Source organism: Chrysoperla carnea, chromosome 1 (assembly GCF_905475395.1).
Source record: "Chrysoperla carnea chromosome 1, inChrCarn1.1, whole genome shotgun sequence".
Lineage (NCBI taxonomy): Eukaryota > Metazoa > Arthropoda > Insecta > Neuroptera > Chrysopidae > Chrysoperla > Chrysoperla carnea.
This window is the reverse complement of record NC_058337.1, coordinates 135,454,302-135,477,645: the sequence shown is the minus strand read 5'-3', so window position 1 is coordinate 135,477,645 and position 23,344 is coordinate 135,454,302. Positions and strand designations below refer to the sequence as shown.

At 29.0% G+C, this 23,344-nt stretch overlaps 5 protein-coding genes and 1 pseudogene across 5 annotated transcripts; 3 read left to right on the top strand and 3 right to left on the bottom strand.

Moving 5' to 3' along the window:
- Positions 1 to 1,291: 1,291 nt before the first annotated feature.
- Positions 1,292 to 1,892, bottom strand: LOC123295245 (ejaculatory bulb-specific protein 3-like). Its single transcript, XM_044876518.1, has 3 exons — positions 1,887 to 1,892; positions 1,623 to 1,818; positions 1,292 to 1,542 (listed from the first exon to the last, which is right to left on the bottom strand). Exons 1-3 carry the CDS (start codon positions 1,890 to 1,892, stop codon positions 1,370 to 1,372), a joined length of 375 nt encoding a protein of 124 aa, XP_044732453.1. The 3' UTR covers positions 1,292 to 1,369.
- A 288-nt stretch (positions 1,893 to 2,180) lies between these two features.
- LOC123295237 lies at positions 2,181 to 8,498 on the top strand. The gene is made up of 4 exons (XM_044876506.1): positions 2,181 to 2,388; positions 2,472 to 2,632; positions 7,517 to 7,730; positions 8,221 to 8,498. Exons 1-4 carry the CDS (start codon positions 2,196 to 2,198, stop codon positions 8,400 to 8,402), a joined length of 750 nt encoding a protein of 249 aa, XP_044732441.1. The 5' UTR covers positions 2,181 to 2,195; the 3' UTR covers positions 8,403 to 8,498.
- On the bottom strand, positions 4,401 to 5,212 carry LOC123290708 (ejaculatory bulb-specific protein 3-like). The gene is made up of 2 exons (XM_044870987.1): positions 5,005 to 5,212; positions 4,401 to 4,627 (listed from the first exon to the last, which is right to left on the bottom strand). Exons 1-2 carry the CDS (start codon positions 5,195 to 5,197, stop codon positions 4,446 to 4,448), a joined length of 375 nt encoding a protein of 124 aa, XP_044726922.1. The 5' UTR covers positions 5,198 to 5,212; the 3' UTR covers positions 4,401 to 4,445.
- A 2,184-nt stretch (positions 8,499 to 10,682) lies between the features above and the next one.
- On the top strand, positions 10,683 to 14,542 carry LOC123295230 (annotated as a pseudogene).
- A 4,024-nt stretch (positions 14,543 to 18,566) lies between these two features.
- LOC123290706 (ejaculatory bulb-specific protein 3-like) lies at positions 18,567 to 19,236 on the top strand. Its single transcript, XM_044870984.1, has 2 exons — positions 18,567 to 18,827; positions 18,898 to 19,236. Exons 1-2 carry the CDS (start codon positions 18,626 to 18,628, stop codon positions 19,077 to 19,079), a joined length of 384 nt encoding a protein of 127 aa, XP_044726919.1. The 5' UTR covers positions 18,567 to 18,625; the 3' UTR covers positions 19,080 to 19,236.
- A 1,697-nt stretch (positions 19,237 to 20,933) lies between these two features.
- On the bottom strand, positions 20,934 to 21,845 carry LOC123290710 (ejaculatory bulb-specific protein 3-like). Its single transcript, XM_044870989.1, has 2 exons — positions 21,650 to 21,845; positions 20,934 to 21,159 (listed from the first exon to the last, which is right to left on the bottom strand). Exons 1-2 carry the CDS (start codon positions 21,843 to 21,845, stop codon positions 20,990 to 20,992), a joined length of 366 nt encoding a protein of 121 aa, XP_044726924.1. The 3' UTR covers positions 20,934 to 20,989.
- Between the last annotated feature and the right edge of the window lie 1,499 nt (positions 21,846 to 23,344).

The following is a 23,344-nucleotide window of genomic DNA, read 5'->3' as shown; positions in this document are numbered from 1 at the left end:
GTAAATGAGTATCATAGGTCTATTGGGTCTTGGGTCCGTAGGACCCATCTTGTAAACCGTTAGAGAACAAAAGTTTAAATGTAAAAAATGTTCCTTATCAAAAATTAAACAACTTTTGTTTGAAACATTTTCTCGTAAACATCAATGTTTACCCGTGAGGGCGCCAATTAGGCGGAAATTTTATAATATGCACTATACTTGATTATCAGTTATGCATGTGTCACATGTTTGTATGTGTAATGTGATAAAGAAATCAACACTGACTATGCATGGTATTTCAACAATTAACTCAGTCAATTGTTTGTTTTCACTTGTTCTATAATAAATTTTCAGTTTTTTATAACAGGTATAATAATCCCACTTTTCTCGGAAAAGTTCAAATAACGCTGATTTTTAAAATCTATCATCATTTAATTTTTGTGGAAACGTTTTTCAATACATAAGTTACTGGCAAGTATCTCAAGAAAATCCATTAAAAACAGTGACATCGACTAGCCACGGACCCCAATATGGTGCCTATTTTGCAAAGCTTTTAGTACAAAAATTTATAAAAATATGAAGACGTTTGTTTGTGCACAGTGCATTAGTTTTGTGCTGTTTATGAATGACCTTTAATTAACCTAAAACAAGTGAAAACAAACAATTGACTGAGTTAATTGTTGAAATACCATGCATAGTCAGTGTTGATTTCTTTATCACATTACACATACAAACATGTGACACATACATAACTGTTAATCAAGTATAGTACATATTATAAAATTTCCGCCTAATTGGCGCCCTCACGGGTAAACAGTGATGTTTACGAAAAAATGTTTCAAACAAAAGTTGTTTAATTTTTGATAAGGAACATTTTTTACATTTAAACTTTTGTTCTATCTCTAACGGTTTCTCTACGGACCCAAGATCCAATTGACCTATGATGCTCATTTACGAACTTGACCTCACTTTTTACGTCCTGAGTACGCTGTAAAAATTTCAGCTCGATATCTTTTTTCGTTTTTGAGTTATCGTGTCCACAGACGGACGGACGGACGGACGGACGGACAACCGGAAATGGATTAATTAGGTGATTTTATACCTATGACAAAATTTTTTTCTTAGCATCATTATTTGTAAGCGTTACAAACTTGGGACTAAACTTAATATACTATGTATATTTCATATATACATGGTATAATAAGTTCCAGCGTAACTGCAATATTCATTGATAAAAGCAGTTGACAGATCAAAAATACTAATAAGGGAACAATTTACTGAAATTAAGGACTCATTTTTTTAAAAACCAGCATATGAAGTTTATTCCTCAAAATATAATACCAATTTATGTACAATTCAGGAATATAAATTATACGAAAGTTGAAGCATCTCATTGTTTTTTGCATACTTTTTCGTATTCACCAGTTGGATCAAATTTCGCTTTAAGTACTGCCAATTTTTCTGGCTTGTTCTTTTCTAAATGATTGATTACTTTTTGGGATCCTTCCTTTTGTTTTTCAGAACATTTGGCGCAGCATGTTTCAATACCATCTTTAAAATATTCTGAAAAAATAAAAATATTAACATGAAACTAGTTTAGCTGAATATTAAGACAAATAAATTCAGATTTCGATATTACTTACTTTTTAATTCTTCACCTTCAGCTGTACATTTTCCAGTTCCTTCGACACATGTTATGTAAGAATCCAATAATCGATCATTTGTAAGAATCGATTCTAAATCGATATTATCATATTTAGTTGAATATCCTTCTTGAGGTGCAGCGTAAACCATGCAAGCGAATGCTACAATGGTAAATGTTATTAAAAGATATTTGAGCTTGACTATAGAAATATAAAATTTAAACGGTCTTTATATACCTTTAAAATAAATTAAGTAAATTTTACTAGCATGGCCGAATTTTAAAGAGATTTCGTGAAATTTATTTAAACTGACGAATGATGATTTTTTGCGAAGGGTGAAAGTAGGATTATATAAGCTTAATAAATTGACCTTTTAAATTCAAACACACGCAATTTCAATTAATTTTAAATAAAGTAGTAAAGTTTAATTAAAATTCAGGCATGCTATAAAAATTCCAATTGTTTAATTTTTAGGTATATAAAGACTGATTAAATTTTTGATTTCTATAGTCAAGCTCAAATATCTTTTAATAACATTTACCATTGATCCATCAACAATTATTTCTAGTCAAAATGAAATTTTCTGTAGTATTTGTGTTTGTAGCATTAGCTTGCATGGTTTACGCTGCACCACAAGAAGGATATTCAACAAAATACGATAATATTGATTTAGATTCGATTCTTACCAATGATCGATTATTGGATTCTTACATAACATGTGTCGAAGGAAGTGGAAAATGTACAGCTGAAGGTGAAGAATTAAAAAGTATGTATTTGAGTTGAAATCTGAATTTGATTATCTTAATTTTCATCTCAAGTGGTTTTATCTTAAAATTTTTATTATTTCAGAATATTTTAAAGATGGTATTGAAACATGCTGTGCTAAATGTTCTGAAAAACAAAAGGAAGGATCCAAAAAAGTAATCAATCATTTAGAAAAAAACAAGCCAGAAAAATTGGCAGAACTTAAAGCGAAATTTGATCCAACTGGTGAATACGAAAAAGCATGTAAAAAACAATGAGATGCTTATGTTTATTATATATTACTATATTTTTGAATTGTAAAATTATATTTTTTGAAAAATAAAAACTTAAATTTAATTAAAAATTATAAAATAATTAATTTATGGTTATCCTAATCCTAATCCTAACTTATATTATACATCGCTTTAATGCCTTAACCGCTGAACCAATTTTTATGGACTTCGGTAAGTATAGAAATACATAAGACCTTGAGAAAGGATGTAAGCTTATTTTTATCTCGAAAATAAAACGTCGAGAAGGTGTGAAATAGTTCATTAAAGTTTATCCAGATCATAAAATAGTTTCATTTAGTATTCATAGATGGCACTGCATGTGTTGGGATCATAACTGTATCAATAGGCTCGTTTAGTTTTCATAGATGTCGTTATATGTAAATTTGTTTTTAAATTTTTAGTTTGTTATTTTAAGATTAATTTATTGACCACGTTTGCAAATAAAAGAATATACCGATATTCACTTTATTTACGGATATTGTGACGGAAATGAAAGCGCGTCAGTGCAAGGAAATACATAGAATATCAGTGGCGGTTTTCTGATCAAAGAATTCATAATAAACAAGGGTTCTCATTCTGCTTTGTCATTTGGCAGAGAAAGGTATTTTGTCTAAATCTAATGCAGAACGTCCCAATAACGTAATGCAAGAACTTTCCGACGAAAAACCTACGCATAGTCGAAAACAGTCCCTCTAGTATTATACGATGAAAAATTTTTATTAATTACACTGCTTTACTCAATAATGTCTTTAATTTATTGATTTAATTAAATAGTGCCCAAAACTCCTTAACTATTGAATCTTGAGCAAAAGTATATAGGCACTTTCGACTTAAAATTGTCCAAAGAATACGGTCTTAAGCTTTGTCCATCGAGTCCCAAGGCATCCTGTATACATATATGTCTGTAATAAATATAAATTTTGAACAAGAACTAACACTCGATACCCTATAGTCTTATGCCTAGCGAATCGGACTGGAGAGGGCTAGTATAGAAATTATGTTTTAAAAGTTGAGCTAAGCCTTTTTAGAACGAAGGCTTAATATTTGAAGTTTATTCTAAAAGGTTTTATTGTGCTGAAGATTTAAAAGTGCTTAAAGAAATCTTTTAAAATTTTGAATTACTTCCCGATATGTAATAATATATTTTGGCTAACTGATTGATTTTTCTCGACTTGTAAATCTCAATTCTCATATGTAACATCTCGATGCAACATCAGTTTAGCCCATTGTGGGGAAAAATTGGGCTTGACGATAAAGAAGATAATTTCTTAATTTCTAAAATCGTCTTCTTTTACGGGTGGAGGGATTTTTAGCACAATATCATGTACATAAATAATAATGATTAGCATGTTTTGGCTCGGGGGTAGTTTACCGCTTCATTCGTAACATTTTATTTACAAGCGCGAGATATAGATTCTAGTATTAATTTCTCACGGAAGAATCATTGTTCTAATTACTCTTGCTTTTATATTTTTTCCACTTTAACACCATTCATTTTCTGGACTATCTAACTATAATCAACAGAAAAAAAGCTATAATCAACAAGGATCCACCGAAAATGAGAAAATAGAGTATGATTATTTTCAATGTATGAATTTCTATTTTAATTTATCTGTAGTTGTTTAAGTATCTGAACTCGAAAAGGGAAATAAAGGTTTGAAAGGTTGAATAAAATCGGAAAGCTTGAATAAAATGAGAGAATAATTTTTTATAAAAGAATAATTTTTATTTCAAAAAAATTTAATATTTCACATATTCCTAAAAATTTTTCATCTAATTCTTCAGTTTAAGCTGTCAATTTCTTTCTGCATTCTTTTTCGTATTCACCAGTTGGATCGAATTTAGCTCTAAGTTCTGATAATTTTTCAGGTTTATTCTTTTCTAAATGGCTGAAAGCTATTCGAGTTCCTTTCTTCTGTTTGTCCGAACATTTAGAACAGCATGTCTCGACAGCATCTTTCATGTTTTCTGAAATAAAATTTTGAAAAAAAAAAAAGAAAATTAACATCAAATATTAGCTTGAATTGAAATTTTTCTGAAATTTTAATTTTATGCTCATTTCAAATGATTCTATTTCCAAAAATTTAAAATATTAAATACAGACAATGGACCGATTAAACAAGTTCTCGAAGAGATCTAAATTTAAAGATTTCTTTAAATTTAAATGGTTTGCGATATGGTCAAAGCGTAAATATTGGCCCGTATTCATAAATAAGGCTATTTTTCAAAAACCAGAATTATCGAATTATCTTGCTTAGTGTTCCGCTTCGATATAACGTTGTATGATGATTTTTTTATGAAGAGCTTCAACAGATCCAATGAAAAATTTTAATTCGAATACTTACTTTTTAATTCTTCACCTTCGGCTGTACATTTTCCTCTTTCTAGCAAACATGCCACGTAACTATCGACTAAACGATCATTGGCAATAATCGCTTCCAGATCAATACTATCGAATTTCGTTGAATATCCACTTTGTGGTGCAGCGTAAACAATGGTGGCGAATGCAACAATCACAAATACTACAGAAAGTTTCATTTTGTGTTGGATTATTGTTCTAAACAATAGTAAATGTTATTTAGGAATATTAAAATTTGACTATAAAAATACAAAATTTAAATTCCTTTTTATATGGCTACTAATTAAGCAATTTAAATGCTAATATTTTGCATGCGTGCATTTTAATTAGACTTCCCTAAATTTTTTAACAGTTAAAGTCATAGCATAATTCACATAATACATACAAGGTCTTTAGAGATGACTATGGTTATGGGAAATGCGTGGAAAATTATTCACAGAATTATAAATGAAACGTTAAAAAACATATTAAAAATAACCTTTCACATTTTCTGGACGTTAAATTGACAAAAAAAAAAAAAAGACCACAGTGGACATTTTTCCCACAAAGACCTATACAAGGTTGAGTCATTGATAATAATAAAATTTAAAATTTTTTGTTATCATTTGCATTTCAACTCTTTAAGGTATTTAGATGCTGTAAAAATGAAAATGATATCAATAAATCATCTTTTTATACGTCTTTTGTGAAAATTTCATATCGATTCTCTGAACGGTTTATGAGAAATGAACTATCAAAGTTTCCCCTAAAAAAGTTTTTCATTTTTATGCACAGTTCATTATTTAGGAATGATAACAAAGCTTAAAACTTTTGAAATATTATTGATAAAAGTTCTTCATGTAATTGGTAATATTTTTAAAAACACTTCTTGACTAAAAAACCAACAATTATTTTGAATTCTTCATATATCACCTCGCAAAAAAAGGCTGTTTTTAATAATTAATTTATCGTAAGCCGTTCAGAGAATCGACTTTAAATTTACACAGTATACAATACACATTAATTGACTCACAATATTTTAATTTTTTTTGGTAATACATTCGTTTTGGTACCAAAACGCCATAAACAACCAATTTTGGAAGTCAAAAGCCATATTATAAGCCGAACGAGGAGTTAAGATGTCAAACCGAAGCTTTTTTTTCCCATAAATTAACTTTGTAGAATAAAATTTATTTATTTAAAAAAAATAGATCGTCATTGAATCGAAGCGTAAAATTTAAGTTATGACGTCGATACGTTTAATATCTTTAAAAGATAATTTTACTAAAATGGTCACGCTCAGTTTCAGACGGTAATAGTCCAATTCTATTAAAAAATTTTCCAAATAAAAACAATATTAAACTTTTTTGTTACATTTAAATAGAAACAAGTTTTGAATCATGGGTGTAAGATGTAATTTAAATACTTTTGCATAAGATTATTACAAAAAAATTATTGCACTACCTAATTATTGTCAGGTAAGTTTTAGTACAATAGACGGTAGAAGGTCGATCTTCACCCATTTGATAACCAGATGAGACATATTTTTTAGGAAATTTTGAACACTCCTATCGTAGTTTTTCTTTCGAAAAGTGTTCATGGATATTTTTAATAAAATTAATTATAACCAATTTTTTTTTAAATTTTCTCTCTATGCATCATATGATTATGACATAGGACTATGACCAGGACACGTAGGAACTAATTGGCAGTCTTCTCTCTCATTCATCATATCGCATCCACTTACAGGCTAGCATATCTCTCACGTTATCTATGTATTCTATGGTTCTAAATATCTGTCAAATTGTGATGTCAGTGACGTCGACCAATCAGTTTCGTTCAGGTGACGTAGTGCTTGACCAATGAGCATGATCTTTATGGGCCAATGATATTCGAATATTTGTATCACCCACAAAATCAAATTTAAATTAAAAACTATAAATAAATTAGTGAAAGTAAATAATCTTTTACTTCGAAAATCCATTACTAATTCCAGAAATTCAACCTTAATTTTGCAATTATTATTAAAACCGAATTTGGAATAGGTTACCTTATCCAAGTTCATTGTTTCATTATCCAGATTTCAAATGTACATGCTTTCATCTACATTGATCGACATCTACAGGTACATAAAACTATCGATGTGCAGTCCGCCACCAAATTAGCAACGAGAAACTTGCACAATAATTACGATGAACTAATTCATACGGATGATGACTACTTATTAGTCGAAATACGTACTTATATATTACAAAAAATTGATCTAGGAAATTGGAACAAAAATTGAAATTTATGTCTCATCTGTTTATCTGGTGGGTGAAGATTGACCTTATACCGTCTGTTAGATCACCTTAATTAAAAAAAAAAAAAATTTTTGGTAAAAAATCGTAGCAAAATTTTTAATAGACACAAATTAAATATTGATTTACGTCATTTAATTTGTTAAATTTTTGATATATAAAGATGGATGTGCAATTGCATTTTCATTGTGAACTTTTCAAACTTTGTAACATTCAATAATAACAATCGAAATGAAATTCGCAGTAGTGTTTGTGTTTGTAGCATTAGCTACCATTGTTTACGCAGTGCCACGACCAGATGGTGAAACATATACAACGAAATGGGATAATATCAATCTTGATAAAATCCTGAACAATCCTCGTTTAATGGACAATTATATGGCATGTGTTTTTGACAATGGAAAATGTACACCAGAAGGGGAAGAATTAAAAAGTATGTATTGAAATTATATTATATTTTTGAAGTTAGTAAGTACGAGCGTTAAGTTTGGACTTGTAGTTGAAATTATTTGTACCTTATTTTCAACTTGAATAATAAATTTTGATATAACCTATGCATGTAGACGAAAAATAAGAATAAATTTTTTCGATATCTACCTTTGGTTTTCGAAATATCGAAAGCTAGGTTAGGTTAAGTTATATTGGCTGTCCACAAAGGACACACTTAGGCAATAGAGTCCATACCATATATATGTTTTACCACCTTTCCGCTGATAATTTCATTTATCAGCTCCTCAATCAGAACGGGTGTAGTCCGCCACCAAAATAGCAAAGAGTAACATTCATAATAAGAGTAATCACGACTAGCTAATTCTCAAAAATCGAAATTTATTTCGAAATATCCTAGAGTTCTCATTTATTATCTTCGATAATATTTATACATTTGGTAAGCTTTAATTAAAATCGGTTTGTTAATTTTATAGAAAATATGAAAGAGGCATTGAATACTTGCTGTGAAAAATGTTCTGACAAACAAAAGGAAGGAGTCAAGAAAGTATGGAATCATTTCAAAAACGAAAAACCAGAAAAATTTAAAGAACTCAAAGAAAAATATGATCCAGAAGGAACCAAAGAAGAAGAATGCAAAAAAAAACTTGGTTGGTGATTGGTAAAGGAGAGTTCTTCTATGGCAGAATTACATAAACTGTTCAAGTTTATTTCAATATTTTTTTATTTTAATTTTTCTAACATGTACTTAAAATTGTCTATTTTTAAATATTACTTATAATAAAGATTTATTTTTCTTCAAAAAACTACTTTTTTTCCTATCCCGAATCAAAATTTTCTGAAAACAAGCAATTAACTGAGAAAATTGTTTAATTACTCTATATATATAGAAAGTGTTGAATATCAGTGCTTACAGGCTTACATTATGAAGTATATCAAGGTATATTACTAAGTTTAGTTCCAAGTTTGTAACGCTTAAAAATATTAACGATAACTCAAAAGCGAAAAATACATTAAACTGAAATTTTTATAGCGTGCTCAGGACGTAAAAAGTTAGGCCGAGTTCGCAAATGAGCAACATAGGTCAACTGGACCTCGTAAACGTTAGAGATATGACAAAAGTTTAGATATAAAAAATGATTCTTAAAAAAAAACATTTTTTCGTAAACATCACTGTGTAACCTTGAAGGCGGAAATCAGGCCCAAATTATATAGTATATGTATTATATAGGAATATCAGTTCTGTGTGGCTATCTAAAAGTGGCTATCTTTCTTTATTTACATGATGTAAAAAACAAACGATTCCGTAATCAAAACTGTATATATTTCAACAATTAACTCAGTCAATTGTTTCTTTTAACTTGTTTTTTTTTAAAAAAAAAAGAGATCATCCCGGAGAAAAAATAAATTTCGATTTTTATATAATTCAAATGTTGATCTAGGAAATTCAGCCAGAAAGATATCGTATAAAAAAGTATTAAAACAAAGCTGTTTTTATTTTTTTATAAAAATTTGAAAGTTATTTACAGTTTCAAAAAATTTTTCGAAAACACTCGAAGTAAAAATTTTAATAACACATCGTGTGTCGTAATAACTGTTAATTAAGAATTCTAGATACATTTAAGAGGTTTTAAAAAAAAATTCTGTAAAAAGAGTATTAAAATTTTTTGTTTTCTTTAAGGACGTTTATTCATAAAACTTGTTTATTGGCAAATAAAAACAAATATAAATAAAAGTTTAAATAATTTTGAATGATTTAAGAAAAAAAATACTGTTATCGACTTAATTTCGTTGAATTTTAACTTTATAAATATAATATAAATCCATGTTTCTCAAAAATTATGTCGATAATTATACTTGAAACTTTTACCAGTTAATAATTATTTAAAGGGCCCCGCAATAATGGATAGAAAAATGGCTTTCTGTTAAACTTTTTCTAACCCACTTTAAAGCTTTATAGCTTCCACCTCTCTTGATCTCACTTATTTTCCTTCCATAGCACTCGAAGGAATTGTTTTGCACAGCTAAAATATTTGTACAATTTTCAATTTTTTAAAGTGTAAAATAATCGTAATTCATTGAGTGATATCAGAAAAGAAGGCCATGATTTGTTTGAAATTTACTATTATAAATCTGTACAGAAATTTTTTTTTATGGTTTAAAATGATTATCATAGATGAAGTAGTAAAATGTCAGCATAAATTTTATTTTTTTTTTAAATATATCTATAAATTATAGCTCATGTGTTATTCTGATGTATAAGCTATATTGTTGTACAGTTTCATTCAAATCCATGGCTAGTTTTTGCTTGAAAGCGTAACAAGCAAGCAAACAAACAAACAAACATTACTACTTTCACATTTATAATATGTAGGGATGTGTAGCTTTGATCACTAGTAGATCGAAAACTTCCAGTTAAAAAATTTTGTGGCCGCGAAAGTTTTTGATCAGAACGCTCAGAAGAACATTTTGAGGACCGTTTTAAAAAGTTTCACAGAAAGCCATTTTACTAGTCATATACTAAATTTATAATATATTAGTAGCTTTATCGGCCGCAGCTCGAAAACTACTCGTTAAAAATTTGTGTGGCCGGGAGAGCTTTTGATCAAAATGATCCAAAGAACATTTTGGGTTACTACTCAAAAGTTTCACAGAAATCCATTTTCCCTTCTAAGATTTCGGGATCCCTTTTTAACAGAAGTTCAATTTTCTTTTAAAATTATTTAAAATTTACACACTGTATCTCTATGAACACACATATCAAGACCGGGTGGTGAATGAACGTCCTTAAATGTGTCAATCAATCACCTACCTAATTGTTTCCAAGTAAATCTTAATTAAAAATACAAAAAAATTAACAGAAACTAATTAAATATTGATTTAGGTACATACGTCATATAATTACCAAATTTTAATATATAAAGATGCATTGGAAATGTTGTATTTCCAAAGTGAATCTCACGAAATATTAACAATAATCAATAACAAAAATATAAAATGAAATTCGCTGTAGTGCTTGTGTTTGTAGCTTTAGCTACCATTGTTTACGCTGCGCCACGACCAGACGAAGAGAAATATCCATCCAAATGGGACAATATCGATATCGATGAAATTTTAGAAAACGATCGTTTATTGGGTAGTTATTTTTCATGTGCTGATGGAACTGGAAAATGTACACCAGAAGGTGAAGAATTAAAAAGTATGTATTGAAATTATAATTTTTTACTCGGATAAGTGTTGAAATGTATGGAAAATGTTGAATGTCAGCGCATGCATGTTTTCGAAAAGTTCGAAAATTTTCGAATGTATTTTCTAGAATTTTTTTGTTGGGTTTCGATAATCTTTCGCAAGAACACTACTTTAGGCTACCAGCAAATTTTGAACTCCCTGTCTTTTATAGTTTTGCTGAAATATGGACACCAAAGTTTTGTCTTAATTTGCGCCCTCTCAGGTAAACAATTATGTTTACGAAAAAATGTTTTAAACAAAAGTTGTTTATTTTTTATTTTATTTTTTATATTTAAACTTTTGTTCAATCCCAATACCCAATTGACCTTTATAATGCTCATTCAGCCTCACTTTTTACGTCCTGATTTCAAGTTGATGTTTCGTTTCGTTTTTGAGTTATCGTGTGACAGGCAGACGTACAGACGAACAAACGGAAATGAACTACTTAGATGATTTTATGAACACCAATACCAAAATTTTGTTTGTATTGCAATATTTCAAAGCGTTACAAACTTGGGACTTAAATTAGTATACTTTGATATATAATAATAATAATGGGGTTTAACCTCCGTTTCTCTGACATATACGCCTATAACAGGGGCCACCCACATCATTATTTGTTAATCTTTATTTATTTAATTACATACATATTTACAATTTCATTTTGATGTGGGTGGAGTCGGTTACTTCGTTCTTATCCAAGCGACGACAATGTGATCAATTCTGCACTCCCATTATTTATAAATTGTTCACAATGTCGCTGCCCGGATTCGAACCCGCACCCTTTGTCTAAATGGACAAACAGCCAAAGGCAAACTTTAGACCGCTCGCCCATTTAGGCTCTTACTTTGATATATATTTCACATTTTTTGATATACAGGATATAATAATAATAATTATATTTGGAAGTTTTAATGAACAAGCAATTTGTTTATTTTAAAGAACGTTGGAATGAAGCAATGGAAACTTGCTGTGAAAAATGTACTGACAAACAAAAGGAAGGAGTCAAGAAAGTGTTCGATTATTTGGCAAAGGAAAAACCAGAAAAATTAAAAGAACTTAAAGCCAAATACGATCCAGAAGGTAAAAAAGAAAAAGAATGCAGAGAAAAAACTGGTAAAGGTTGGTAAAGGAAGGTTTTTCTATGGAAGAATTGCATAACCAGCTCAAATTTAGTTCAATATTATTTTGTTTTAACTGTTATAAAATATGTTCCTAAAATTGTCAATTTTTAAATACTAATAAAAATAAAGATTTTTTTCTGAACAAAACTACTTTTTATTAAACTTCCTTAATCAAAATTTCTTGAAATAAAAAAAAAAAAATCGTAGCGCAGGAGCGGCGTTAGCGAAGCGAATTCCCTCAGAGATTGAAAAAATTACACACTTTTCTTAAAATCGAATTTTTAATTTTTCAAGAATTTTTATTAAAGAAAACTAAGCGACTAGAGAAAAAAACAAAGGAGTGCTTTTTTGCTTAAAGCTGTTCAAAAAATACAAAAGTATTTTTTATTTAACAAAAAAAATTCAAAATTTTGTACTTTGCGCTTAGTTTCCTTCGAAAATTTGCTAAAAATTTGTTAGCCACGAGTCATATTCCATTCATCGAGGATTCCATGATTTGGGGTAAAATAAATCAGGCCATATTTGATTGGTAATTCTATTATTGCTGGTAAGTATATATGAATAAAGATCGGATCGAACAACTTCTTGATAAATTTTTGATGAAGTCTCAATGAGCACAATGATCCAAATTTTCTGTGTATATAATGGTATATGCGTTTTATTACATACCAAAATTACTCGGACATTACTAATCCGGTAAAAACAACTCGACACAGAAACAACCATTCAAAAAGTCATTACAAAAACGACTTCCTCGTGGATCAATGAATGAACGCAATCACAAGGCTAACTATAAAGCTAAAAACCTGCAGACCCGTGCCAACTCGACCCCATTTAATGCATGTCCAGTCCATGAATGAACGCAGTAGTAAACTTAACGAGAGTTGTTTTTATACCGGGTTGTTTTAGTAATTTTTTTTGTTTTGGTTATATTTTTTCTTAGCAAAACATGTGTACTTTTTTTGACGAAATTACATTAAAATTTTGCTTCACTGTTTTGTTTCTGATCAGTGAAGGTGATTCTAGAGTAGGAATCCATTCGTAACCTCTTTTTAGAGCCATAATCATCAAAATTATTCAATAGATATTTACAGAATTTTTAATTAATATGAATGATTATGATTATTTTGTTTTTAAACTATTCACTTATTCAAACTCGTATTCATCACAGGACTAATGATTACCGAACGGATGGCGGGTGTACTAAAGAGTTAAATTTTATTCATGTAGCGATATAGAAAATTTTCGATTCCTATGTATTTCAATATTTCGATTACGATATTCAAATTCATTTTATCTGAACTCATTTTAACATATTTATAAGCGTACAAGAAAGCCAGTATGATGTAGATATCAGATTTTTGTTTGTGTCAAAATCGATGCAAAATTATGAAATAATAACATAACATTTATCTTGTAAGTTTAAAACTGCATACCACCATGATAGCGATACTTATAATCTTGTTATAGTCATCATGTTATAGAAATAAAGAAAAAATACTTCTTGTATGATGAAGAGATGCAATCCTTAGCATACGATTGCATCTTATCGCTCATATAATGGTAACGCTTGGTTTAAAATTTTAATAATCGAAGATTCATTCAAAAAAAAACTTCCTTAAAAATATTATTTAAAATAAGGTCAAATTATAGTGAATACGCAAAGATATAATTTGAAACACTTCTACATACTTATTACGAGCAACCAATTATCTAATTCTTTTTCCAAATATAATCATATCTATATTATAAAAAAAGTTAAACAAAAAAAATCATAACAAAACGTTTCATAGATACAAATTAGACATTGACTTACGTCATCTAATTCTCTAATTTTGAATATATAAGGATGGGTTTGCAATTGTATTTCCATAGTGAATCTTACAAAGTATTTACAACAATCAATAACAACAACAATCAAAATGAAATACGCAGTAGTGTTTGTGTTTGTAGCATTAGCTACCATTGTTTACGCAGTGCCACGACCAGACGGTGAAACGTATCCAACGAAATACGATAACATCAATATTGATGAAATCCTCAGCAATCCTCGTTTAGTGGACAATTATATTGCATGTGTTGAAGGATCCGGAAAATGTACACCAGAAGGCGAAGAATTAAAAAGTATGTATTGAAATTTTCTCTTAATTTTTTGGAGTATTTTTTTGTTATTGTGAATTTGTAAATTTTATAGAACATTTTGGAGATGCACTTAATAATTGCTGTGAAAAATGTTCTGACAAACAAAAGGAAGGAGTAAAGAAAGTATGGGCCCATTTGGAAAAGGAAAAACCAGAAAAATTAAAAGAACTTAAAGCTAAACATGATCCAGAAGGTACCAAAGAAAAAGAATGCAGAGAAAAACATGGATTGTAAATGAATGTTCCTCTATGGCAGAAATATTTAATCAGCTCAAATTTGTTTCAAAATTTTTTGGTTTTAACTGTTAATAAATAAAATCTGTTCCTAAAATTGTCAATTTTTAAACTAACAATAAAGATTTATTTTTTGTGAAAAACAATTTTTTCTTGAACTTATTTAATTAAAATTTCCAGAAAATTTCTTGATATAAAATAACAAGAAATCGCCATTCATATAACAAGAAAATAATCAAAATTTCATGGGCAAAGATTTACATTTTCATACTCTGAATAATGGCCGAACTATTAGCTAAAATTCGCATCAAAATCTACCATTTTAGTTACATGGTTTTGCTCCAAAATGATGTGAAACCTTGATGAGTTTCTGATATAATACTTTTTCGAAGATTTTAGAACTTCACCAAAGACGAAAATGAAGAAAGAAATTGATAAAAGCTTAAGGCCGTTCGCAAAAAAATGAGTGTACGAAAATATTTTAGACTTATATTCCAAACTTTGAAGGTAAATTCTATTCGAATTTGGAAAAATTAGATGAAAATTTAAGTCAAATTTTTCGATGTATACCAATGTTATTGAAATATTGATGCCCAATGATTTGGCAAAAACCAGTATAGAAGAAGTAACACACAAATGCCATTTATTTCATCACTTTAAATGTATTTTATGGAAAAACGAGAACCGCAAGTTATAATTTTTTTATAGGAAAATATTTATCATGCTTTTAAACAAGCTTTGTCGTCAGTGCTGGATTTACACTAGGGGCAGTCGGGGCTAGCGCCCAGGGCGGCAAATTTTCTAGGGCGGCAAAATTTGGAAAGTGAGAAAACATTTTCTATCAATATCAATATATAAATAACTAATTCTTTTAAATAAACATTTGATCTTTCAAGAAATATAATTGCATTATGTATCAAATTAAAATTTTGTATATTATAATATATTAAATTTAAGTGAAAACTATTAAAATAAAATTAATTTATTTCCATAAAGGTTTGAAAAAATAAAATTCGAAATTTTTTTTTCTGGAATTGATAAATATAGTTTTTTTTTTTGAAGAATTAAAAAAATTTTTTTTCTCATGTTTATTGAGAACTCTGGATATAAAGTTGAAGATTTGCTAGTTTCTGTATTATCTGTTCTTGAGTTTTTTGATCTTGATCTCTCAGATTGTCAAAGTCAGTCATATGATAACGCGAATAATGTATCAGGGATTTATTCGGGCTTACAGGAAAGAACTCATGAAATTATATCTTGCAGAACATGCTCCTTGTGCTGCTCATTCTATGCATTTAGTTGGAGTTCACGCAGTAGAATACGCCCCAGAAGCTGCTTCATTCTTTCATACAGTACAAACTTTATACAACTTTTTTACTGCATCGAGCATCGCTGGGAAGTCTTACAGTTTCATACTGAAAAAAGAATTGCGTTAAAATCTTTATCTGCAACCAGATAGTCAGCTCGTTATGAAGCGGTTCTTTTTTCTGCAATTAATTAGTTATTCTAATTCTTAAAAAATAAGATATCAAAACTATTAAAATAAAATTTCAGTCATAGACAGTTCAGTCAGGGCGGGCATTTTCTTCAGTGCCCCAGGGCGGCAGAAATTTAAATCCGGCCCTGTTTGTCGTTAAAAGCGATTATCGTTATAAGCGATATGTACACTTTTATAATAAAATAATGTACATATTTGAGTCGTTATTGCAACTATTCGTCAAATTCCAATGACGATTGGTTAATATAACCGATATATCAGTTAATAAGGTCCAAAATAAAGTTAATAAGACTCATTCAGGGGCGGATCTAAGAGGGGTAGGGTCACAGGGGTCATAACCCCCCCCCCAAAACAACCCGCATTTCAAAAAAAAGAGCTGAATCAATATTTTACAAACCGAAAAACAAAAAAAAAAACCAAAAACAGAAGAAAAGAAAAACAAATTAGACGAATTTTTGCATGCGAGTATTCTGATTTTGTTTTTGATTCATTGGAGAAATTCAGTTTTCTTTGTTTATTTGGTTTTTTTGTTATTTTATTGAAAAACTAAAATGAAAAAAATCCTACGACCCCCCCCCCCCCGAAAAAAATTTCTAGATCCGCGCCTGAGACTCGAAATAAAATTTATTAGAGTATTACGTTCTTTTTTTGTCTAACTAAAAAAGTATGTATGTGTAAAAATATAAACGTTTAAAAAAAAGTGTTTTTACTTGTGTAGGTTCTTAAAGCCGATATATATTTGCTTATAATTCCAATGAATTAACAAGTCAACCCAAATTTTGTCCCAGAAGCATGAGTTTTGAAAGATTTTGTCGGGCTGAAAACGAATGTGAGCGAAAAATTGCTTCAGTACGTCACGTTTTCGAAAAATTTGCCCCTTAATATGGACAAAAAAATTGATTTCCACCTAAATGCGAAGTAATGTTTCAGCAGTGAATATTTTTTTCGCACAAAAAAGATCCTCTCTCAAGATATAAATTGAACGGTTTTCCATTAAGAGTAACCGAATTTTTAGCTTAAATTAGACAAGTTCTATATATGATGTATCATAATTTTTGTTACTGATAAGTATTTTATGATAAAATGTGTGATTTATAATACCAGCCAAATATGGAAATTTCAGCTTTATTGGGCAGCACGATGAAATTACTATTGGTAAAATCATCATATTATCATGAAAAACGAGTGCCGCGCATTATAATTTTCTTTAAATGAGAATGTTTGGAAACCGTAAGGGATATTAAAAAATTTATCTTCTTATAAAGGCCATTAATAAATCGTGATTGTTTGAGTACCTCTTTAAAACCTCACCAGTTAACACTTCAAATTATTTATCGGGAGCGATTTTAGAAAATTAACGTTGATATGTAGATATAGAACAAAGTATATTTCATAAATTAAAGCTGCAATGTTTTGATTAATTCATAAATTTTGCAGTACATGGTTATGTATAGTCGACTAGCATGTCCAGTAAAATTTATTGTATATCAGGTAAAATGCAAAAATCTTGATGGCACATAAAAGTTTTTTTTTTCGAATTTTTCTTTTACCATTATGCATAAATATAACGGAATAGTGGTGATGGAGACCTGAATTTTTTCCCTCAAGGCGTGATTGATCGCAGACTTGTTATCAGGAACCTCACACCTCAAAAAACTCTAGGAAGAAAAACCAATAATATTTACCCCACGATGTGGACAGTCTGTTACCAGTCTGGGTTTAATGTATCTGGGTTTTTTGTTTAAATTTATCTTTTTACTTTTTATGAAGAAAAACCACAATTTCAAGTATAATTTATACGAAAATCACGAGTTGTAGCCTTGCCCAACAGTGAAGGCGCGTTTTTTCGCCAAATCCTCAATTTTAAGAAACCCTATACTGTCAGCTGTCACGCTTTCTTTGCTTTTTTTCATTGTAAACACTTTACCACGCAAATGCGTAAACATTCAAATCTTGCGTTAAGAGTATTAAGACGCCCTTTATAAACGTATCTGGAATAAATGAAAACAATTAGACAAAGAATGATGACATTTGTCAATAAGACCTCTTGTTACATTCCCTTTTGCACATTCCTGTACGCAGCGGTATAAATATAAATTTTTACTTTCAATTCTTAATAGAAATACCTAGGGCTCATCTCAGACTTTTCCATGTATCGAAATGAATGTGAAAACATGAAAATATGCTCCTAAAATTTACAAAACTTATGTTTTTTTCCTTCCAAGTTTGAAAATTAACGAATCATGAAAATACATGATCGACGTAGATATTAACCATAAAGATCTCAAAAAGATAATTTAACTAATATGGTCACGCTCAGTTTATGATTTTAATAATCGAATTTCATTCAAAAAAAACTTCCTTAAAAATATTATTTAAGGTCAAATTATAGTGAATACGCAAAGATATAATTTGAAACACTTCTACATACTTATTACGAGCAACCAATTATCTAATATTTCTTCCAAATAAAATCTAAGATTACAAAAAAAAAATAAACAAAAAAAAAACATAACAAAACCATAGATACAAATTAGTTATTGATTTACGTCATCTTATTCTTCAATTTTGAATATATAAGGATGGGTTTGCAATTGTATTTCCATAGTGAATCTTACAAAGTATTTACAACAATCAATTAACAACAACAATCAAAATGAAATACGCAGTAGTGTTTGTGTTTGTAGCATTAGCTACCATTGTTTACGCAGTGCCACGACCAGATGGTGAAACATATCCAACGAAATACGATAATATCAATATTGATGAAATCCTCAGCAATCCTCGTTTAGTGGACAATTATATTGCATGTGTTGAAGGATCCGGAAAATGTACACCAGAAGGCGAAGAATTAAAAAGTATGTATTGAAATTTTCTCTTAATTTTTTTGAGTATTTTTTTGTTATTGTGAATTTGTAAATTTTATAGAACATTTTGGAGATGCTCTTAATAACTGCTGTGAAAAATGTTCTGACAAACAAAAGGAAGGAGTTAAAAAAGTATGGGCTCATTTGGAAAAGGAAAAACCAGAAAAATTAAAGGAACTTAAAGCTAAACATGATCCAGAAGGTACCAAAGAAAAAGAATGCAGAGAAAAACATGGATTGTAAAATGTAATACTTAATAACAATTTTTTGAATAGCAGCTCAAATTTTTCTATATTTTAATTTTTGTTTTTATTTTCAACTTCATTACACTAAAATGTACCTGTAATTGTCAATTACTAAATTTTACAGAAATAAAAGTTTATTTTTTTCCCTAAAGTAATTTTGCGTTATGATTATTCAATTTTTTATCCTAATTTAGGCTTAAATATTTCTATTCTTAAACCTCGGCTCAACCAAAGAAAGAAATTATGTGTTTAACGTGTGTATTTGTTTGTTTCTGTGTCTGTCTGTGGCATTGTGTCTGTCTTTGTAAATAACATTAAATTAGAGTAATTGGAAAATGGTAAAATAAAGTACCATTAGTATTTAAGAATCAAATTTATTAGAAAAACAAATAGTAATACTGACTGTACAAAACAAAGCATGGCTGACACTACCGTCACTTTGGAATACAAAATACTTATATTTTGAGTTGAATTGTAAAAGAAACCTTAAAAAAATACTTTTAACAAAAAGAAAACCGACTTCAAAAGAAAAATTTTTCCAAAACAAATTAAAATGCACTAAAAAGTAAAAAAATAACGATAATATAATGTAGTTAAAATTATTGTTACTTTTGGAGTCGATGTCAGCCAAGGAAACAACTCTGACAGAACAGTTTGCAACATAAGCTTGGCTGACACCGACTCCAAAAATAACAATAATTTTAACTAAATTATATTATCGTTATTTTTTTACTTTTTAGTGCATTTTAATTTGTTTTGGAAAAATTTTTCTTTTGAAGTCGGTTTTCTTTTTGTTAAAAGTTTTTTTTTATTTTGTGATTTTTAGTGAATCTGAAGTGCACTAACTAATTTATTACTAAACAAAGAATCATCGAAATCGTTTGACGTGATATTGAATTATTCATCCTCTTGTCGTGCATACATAATGAAAATTTAAGACTTTTATGATTTTCTCATGAATAACGTTATCAGAATTCGACCAAAATGAAATGGGACCACACGGGAATCACTAGCTTTCAAATAGATAAAGAATTATCAAAATCGGTTTACCCAGTCAAAAGTTCTGAGGTAACAAACATAAAAAAAAAAATACAGTCGAATTGATAACCTCCTCCTGTTTTGTTTGAAGTCGGTTAAAAAATAAATATTACAGGGTACAAGATAGGAACTTCAAAACCATTTTAAAGATATAAAAATGTGTAAAAATGCCTCTTTTTAAGTAAAATTAATAGGATTCAAAAAGTCACTTATAAAGTTTAAATTATTTAAAATTTTAACGTTGTTGTAAACAGAAGAAATGGAATTTTAATGAAAACTTAACATTAAGATACTGAAAGCTTAAAGTACCACAGTGTTGGCACCATATACTAAAGTATTTTTACCACTGAAAACAGTAAAAATGTTTTTCCTTGCATGGTACACTTTTGTATGGAATGACCGTATTGTATTCTAGACCATGAAGAATTTTTTGTCAAGAATAACTTTTTTTCATAAAACAAATAATAAAAAAGATTTCCATACGGTGTCGACATACTTGGACTCGCTGTATATAACCATATAGAGATAATTGTTTTTTTAATTCAAAGGATGTTGGATACATCGAATAGGGTATTCTTCAAATTAACAAAAATTCAAAGATTTTTTGCCTCGAAATTGCTCTTATTTTATGTCATAAGTTTCTCTTTACATTCTCAAAAGGAAAAGTTATTGTTAAGCAATCGTATAAAAGACCATAGGTACTTAATTTTTGGGAACAGGATTGGACCACAAACAATATTAAACAAATTTTTAGCATAACAATCATAAAATTTTATTTTTCAAAATAAATGTTTTGTACAACACCCAGTTTTATTAAAACTAGAAAATAGGAAAGCAATTTGTCTATAACATATATATTTTTCAATTAAGTTATTGTTTACATTTCTTTTCATATTCTCCACTTGGATCATATTTTGCTTTCAATTCCTTCAATTTATCTGCTTTCTTAGTTTCCAAATGTTTAAGTACTTTTTCGGCTCCTTCCTTTTGTTTTTCTGAGCATTTAGAACAGCAAGTTTCTAGCCCATCTTTGAAATTTTCTGAAAGAAAACAAAATTCTGATTAAATCTATCAAAAATAATATGCTACCAATAAAAGCTGGCAATTCCACGAAAAAGTTGATCTTAAGATGAATACAGCAAATACATAGGATTGAATAATAGCTACCGCTGATTCTAATGTTAATAATGCAATTTGTACAATTAATAATAAATTTACTAATATTAAATTTATTGATGGTCCTGTTGAACTAGAATTAGAATTTTTTTTTTGTGGTAGATTCATTTTAAGAAAAGATTTAATATAATTGTTCCTTAGTAGATTGCCAGAAGAAGTTGAGAAACAATTAACGAAACGTGGCAAATTTATTTTTAAACCACTTAATCCTTCTGAGGTAGTAAATCAAGGAATGCATGGAAAATTGGATTACCATCCTGCAGGATGGCTTAATAAACTAGCGTCGCGTCGTTTCGGGCATAGTTCTAATAGTTATTAGAAATTAATTGCTTTAATAAATTCTAAAATACATACTTTTTAATTCTTCACCTTCCGCTGTACATTTTCCAGATCCTTCAATACATGCAATATAATTCTCCAATAAACGATCATTGTTTAAAATTGAATCAAGATCGATATTATCGTATTTTGTTGAATACGTATCAGGTTTTGGCAATGCGTAAACAATGGTAGCTAATGCTACAAAAACAAACACTACAGAGTATTTCATTTTGATTTCTAACAATTATTGTAAATTCACGAATTGTAAATAAAAGATTTCAAGTTGGAACTAACGAAATCTAATTTTTAAGGATCTTTATATACTTAATTGTTAATTATGTGCGTATTAATTAATTAATTAAATACTTCCTTTTTTAACAATTTCCCCAAATTTTTAAAAAAAATTATTGCAATAGAATACAATTATAGTACGAGAAGCAATTATAAAACAAAACTTCTGGTTGATAACACTAAAATTAAAACAAGAATCAGTACTAAATGAATTCTTTATTAGCTGTCATGAGCATATCCAGGCAGGGTAAGATAGCTGCCCTTTCTGGGCGTCGAATTGTCATAGACTTTAAGCCAAAATACTGTTGAATACCTTACCATTAAATTTTCATATCAAAAATTTCAGATTTGCCACTCTCTAGGCCAATGATTCCAATATGACCTCCCTTGATCCAAAAACTGTAGGTATACGATATTCTCATAGAATCTACCATCGAACAATGGTAGAAATATGGATTTAAAGTGCAAAAGAGTTAAACGATCACATAATTCTTAGTCCTCAAAAAACGCAAAAACGATAATAGAAAGCATCGCCTGCCATGTCTGTATCTAAAGTAGTTTTAAAGATTTTCAAAAAGGTAGAAAAAAATTTTAAGGGTAGCACAACAATTTCCTCCCTCTTTCAGGAATAGTATTATTGTTTATATCACTAATAAAAAAGTTCGATTCATGGATAAGATATTTCCGATTTAATCAATCGGAATCGTATTTAATCCCTATTCATTACGATTGATTTCCTATTAATAAATTCAACTTTTTTCGTAGAGATTAGAAAAATTCTTACAAAATTTCCACCTATGAAATATAATATAACGCAGAAGTTGAAAAAAACGCATGAAAACTTGTAGCCGCTACCATATTTTCAGTTTCTAAAACGGTGAATTTTGTTTGCTATTTAGGAAGACTTATCAGTACCTACCTATCCTTCATAAACTGAAATTAATTTTTGGATTAAGATTTTCGAGTTAACTCATTAAAACATCTTCTCTGAAAATATCAATTTTTCATAACTTTAGAACTCGTTCCAAGCTTTGGAACTACTTAGTGACATTAAGGTTTAATGATAAAAAATTCCTAGGTTCTTGGACTATAAGAACATAAAGTTAAAATTCAAAGTTCAAGCGATAAAATCAAATAAATGTTAATTAATTAGAATTTTATTAAAATTTGTATGATTTTAATTAAATCTAATTATATTTTGGTATATACGGATGTATCAAATTATGAAAATCCGTGTTTTACTAGCGCATAATGAATGCAAGAATTGTTTTTGTGTAGAGTTATTTCATAACCATTAAACACTGCATTTTTTTCGAAATATCCTAGAGATCTATCTCATTTATTATGTTAGATAATATCAAATTCACATTTACCCAAAGATCAAGTTCACATGTACCCGCATGTGGCCCAATATGTAAATCCAGGCCTGATATTCAC

Coding starts and splice junctions, on each gene's coding strand:
- LOC123295245 (XM_044876518.1), bottom strand. Junction 1,543..1,622: donor TGAAGGTGAAGAATTAAAAA/GTAAGTAATATC, acceptor TTATTTTTTCAG/AATATTTTAAAGATGGTATT.
- LOC123295237 (XM_044876506.1), top strand. CDS start 2,196: ATGAAATTTTCTGTAGTATTTGTGTTTGTAGCATTAGCTTGCATGGTT. Junction 2,389..2,471: donor TGAAGGTGAAGAATTAAAAA/GTATGTATTTGA, acceptor TTATTATTTCAG/AATATTTTAAAGATGGTATT. Junction 7,731..8,220: donor AGAAGGGGAAGAATTAAAAA/GTATGTATTGAA, acceptor TTAATTTTATAG/AAAATATGAAAGAGGCATTG.
- LOC123290708 (XM_044870987.1), bottom strand. CDS start 5,197: ATGAAACTTTCTGTAGTATTTGTGATTGTTGCATTCGCCACCATTGTT. Junction 4,628..5,004: donor CGAAGGTGAAGAATTAAAAA/GTAAGTATTCGA, acceptor ATTTTATTTCAG/AAAACATGAAAGATGCTGTC.
- LOC123290706 (XM_044870984.1), top strand. CDS start 18,626: ATGAAATACGCAGTAGTGTTTGTGTTTGTAGCATTAGCTACCATTGTT. Junction 18,828..18,897: donor AGAAGGCGAAGAATTAAAAA/GTATGTATTGAA, acceptor TAAATTTTATAG/AACATTTTGGAGATGCTCTT.
- LOC123290710 (XM_044870989.1), bottom strand. CDS start 21,845: ATGAAATACTCTGTAGTGTTTGTTTTTGTAGCATTAGCTACCATTGTT. Junction 21,160..21,649: donor GGAAGGTGAAGAATTAAAAA/GTATGTATTTTA, acceptor GTTTTCTTTCAG/AAAATTTCAAAGATGGGCTA.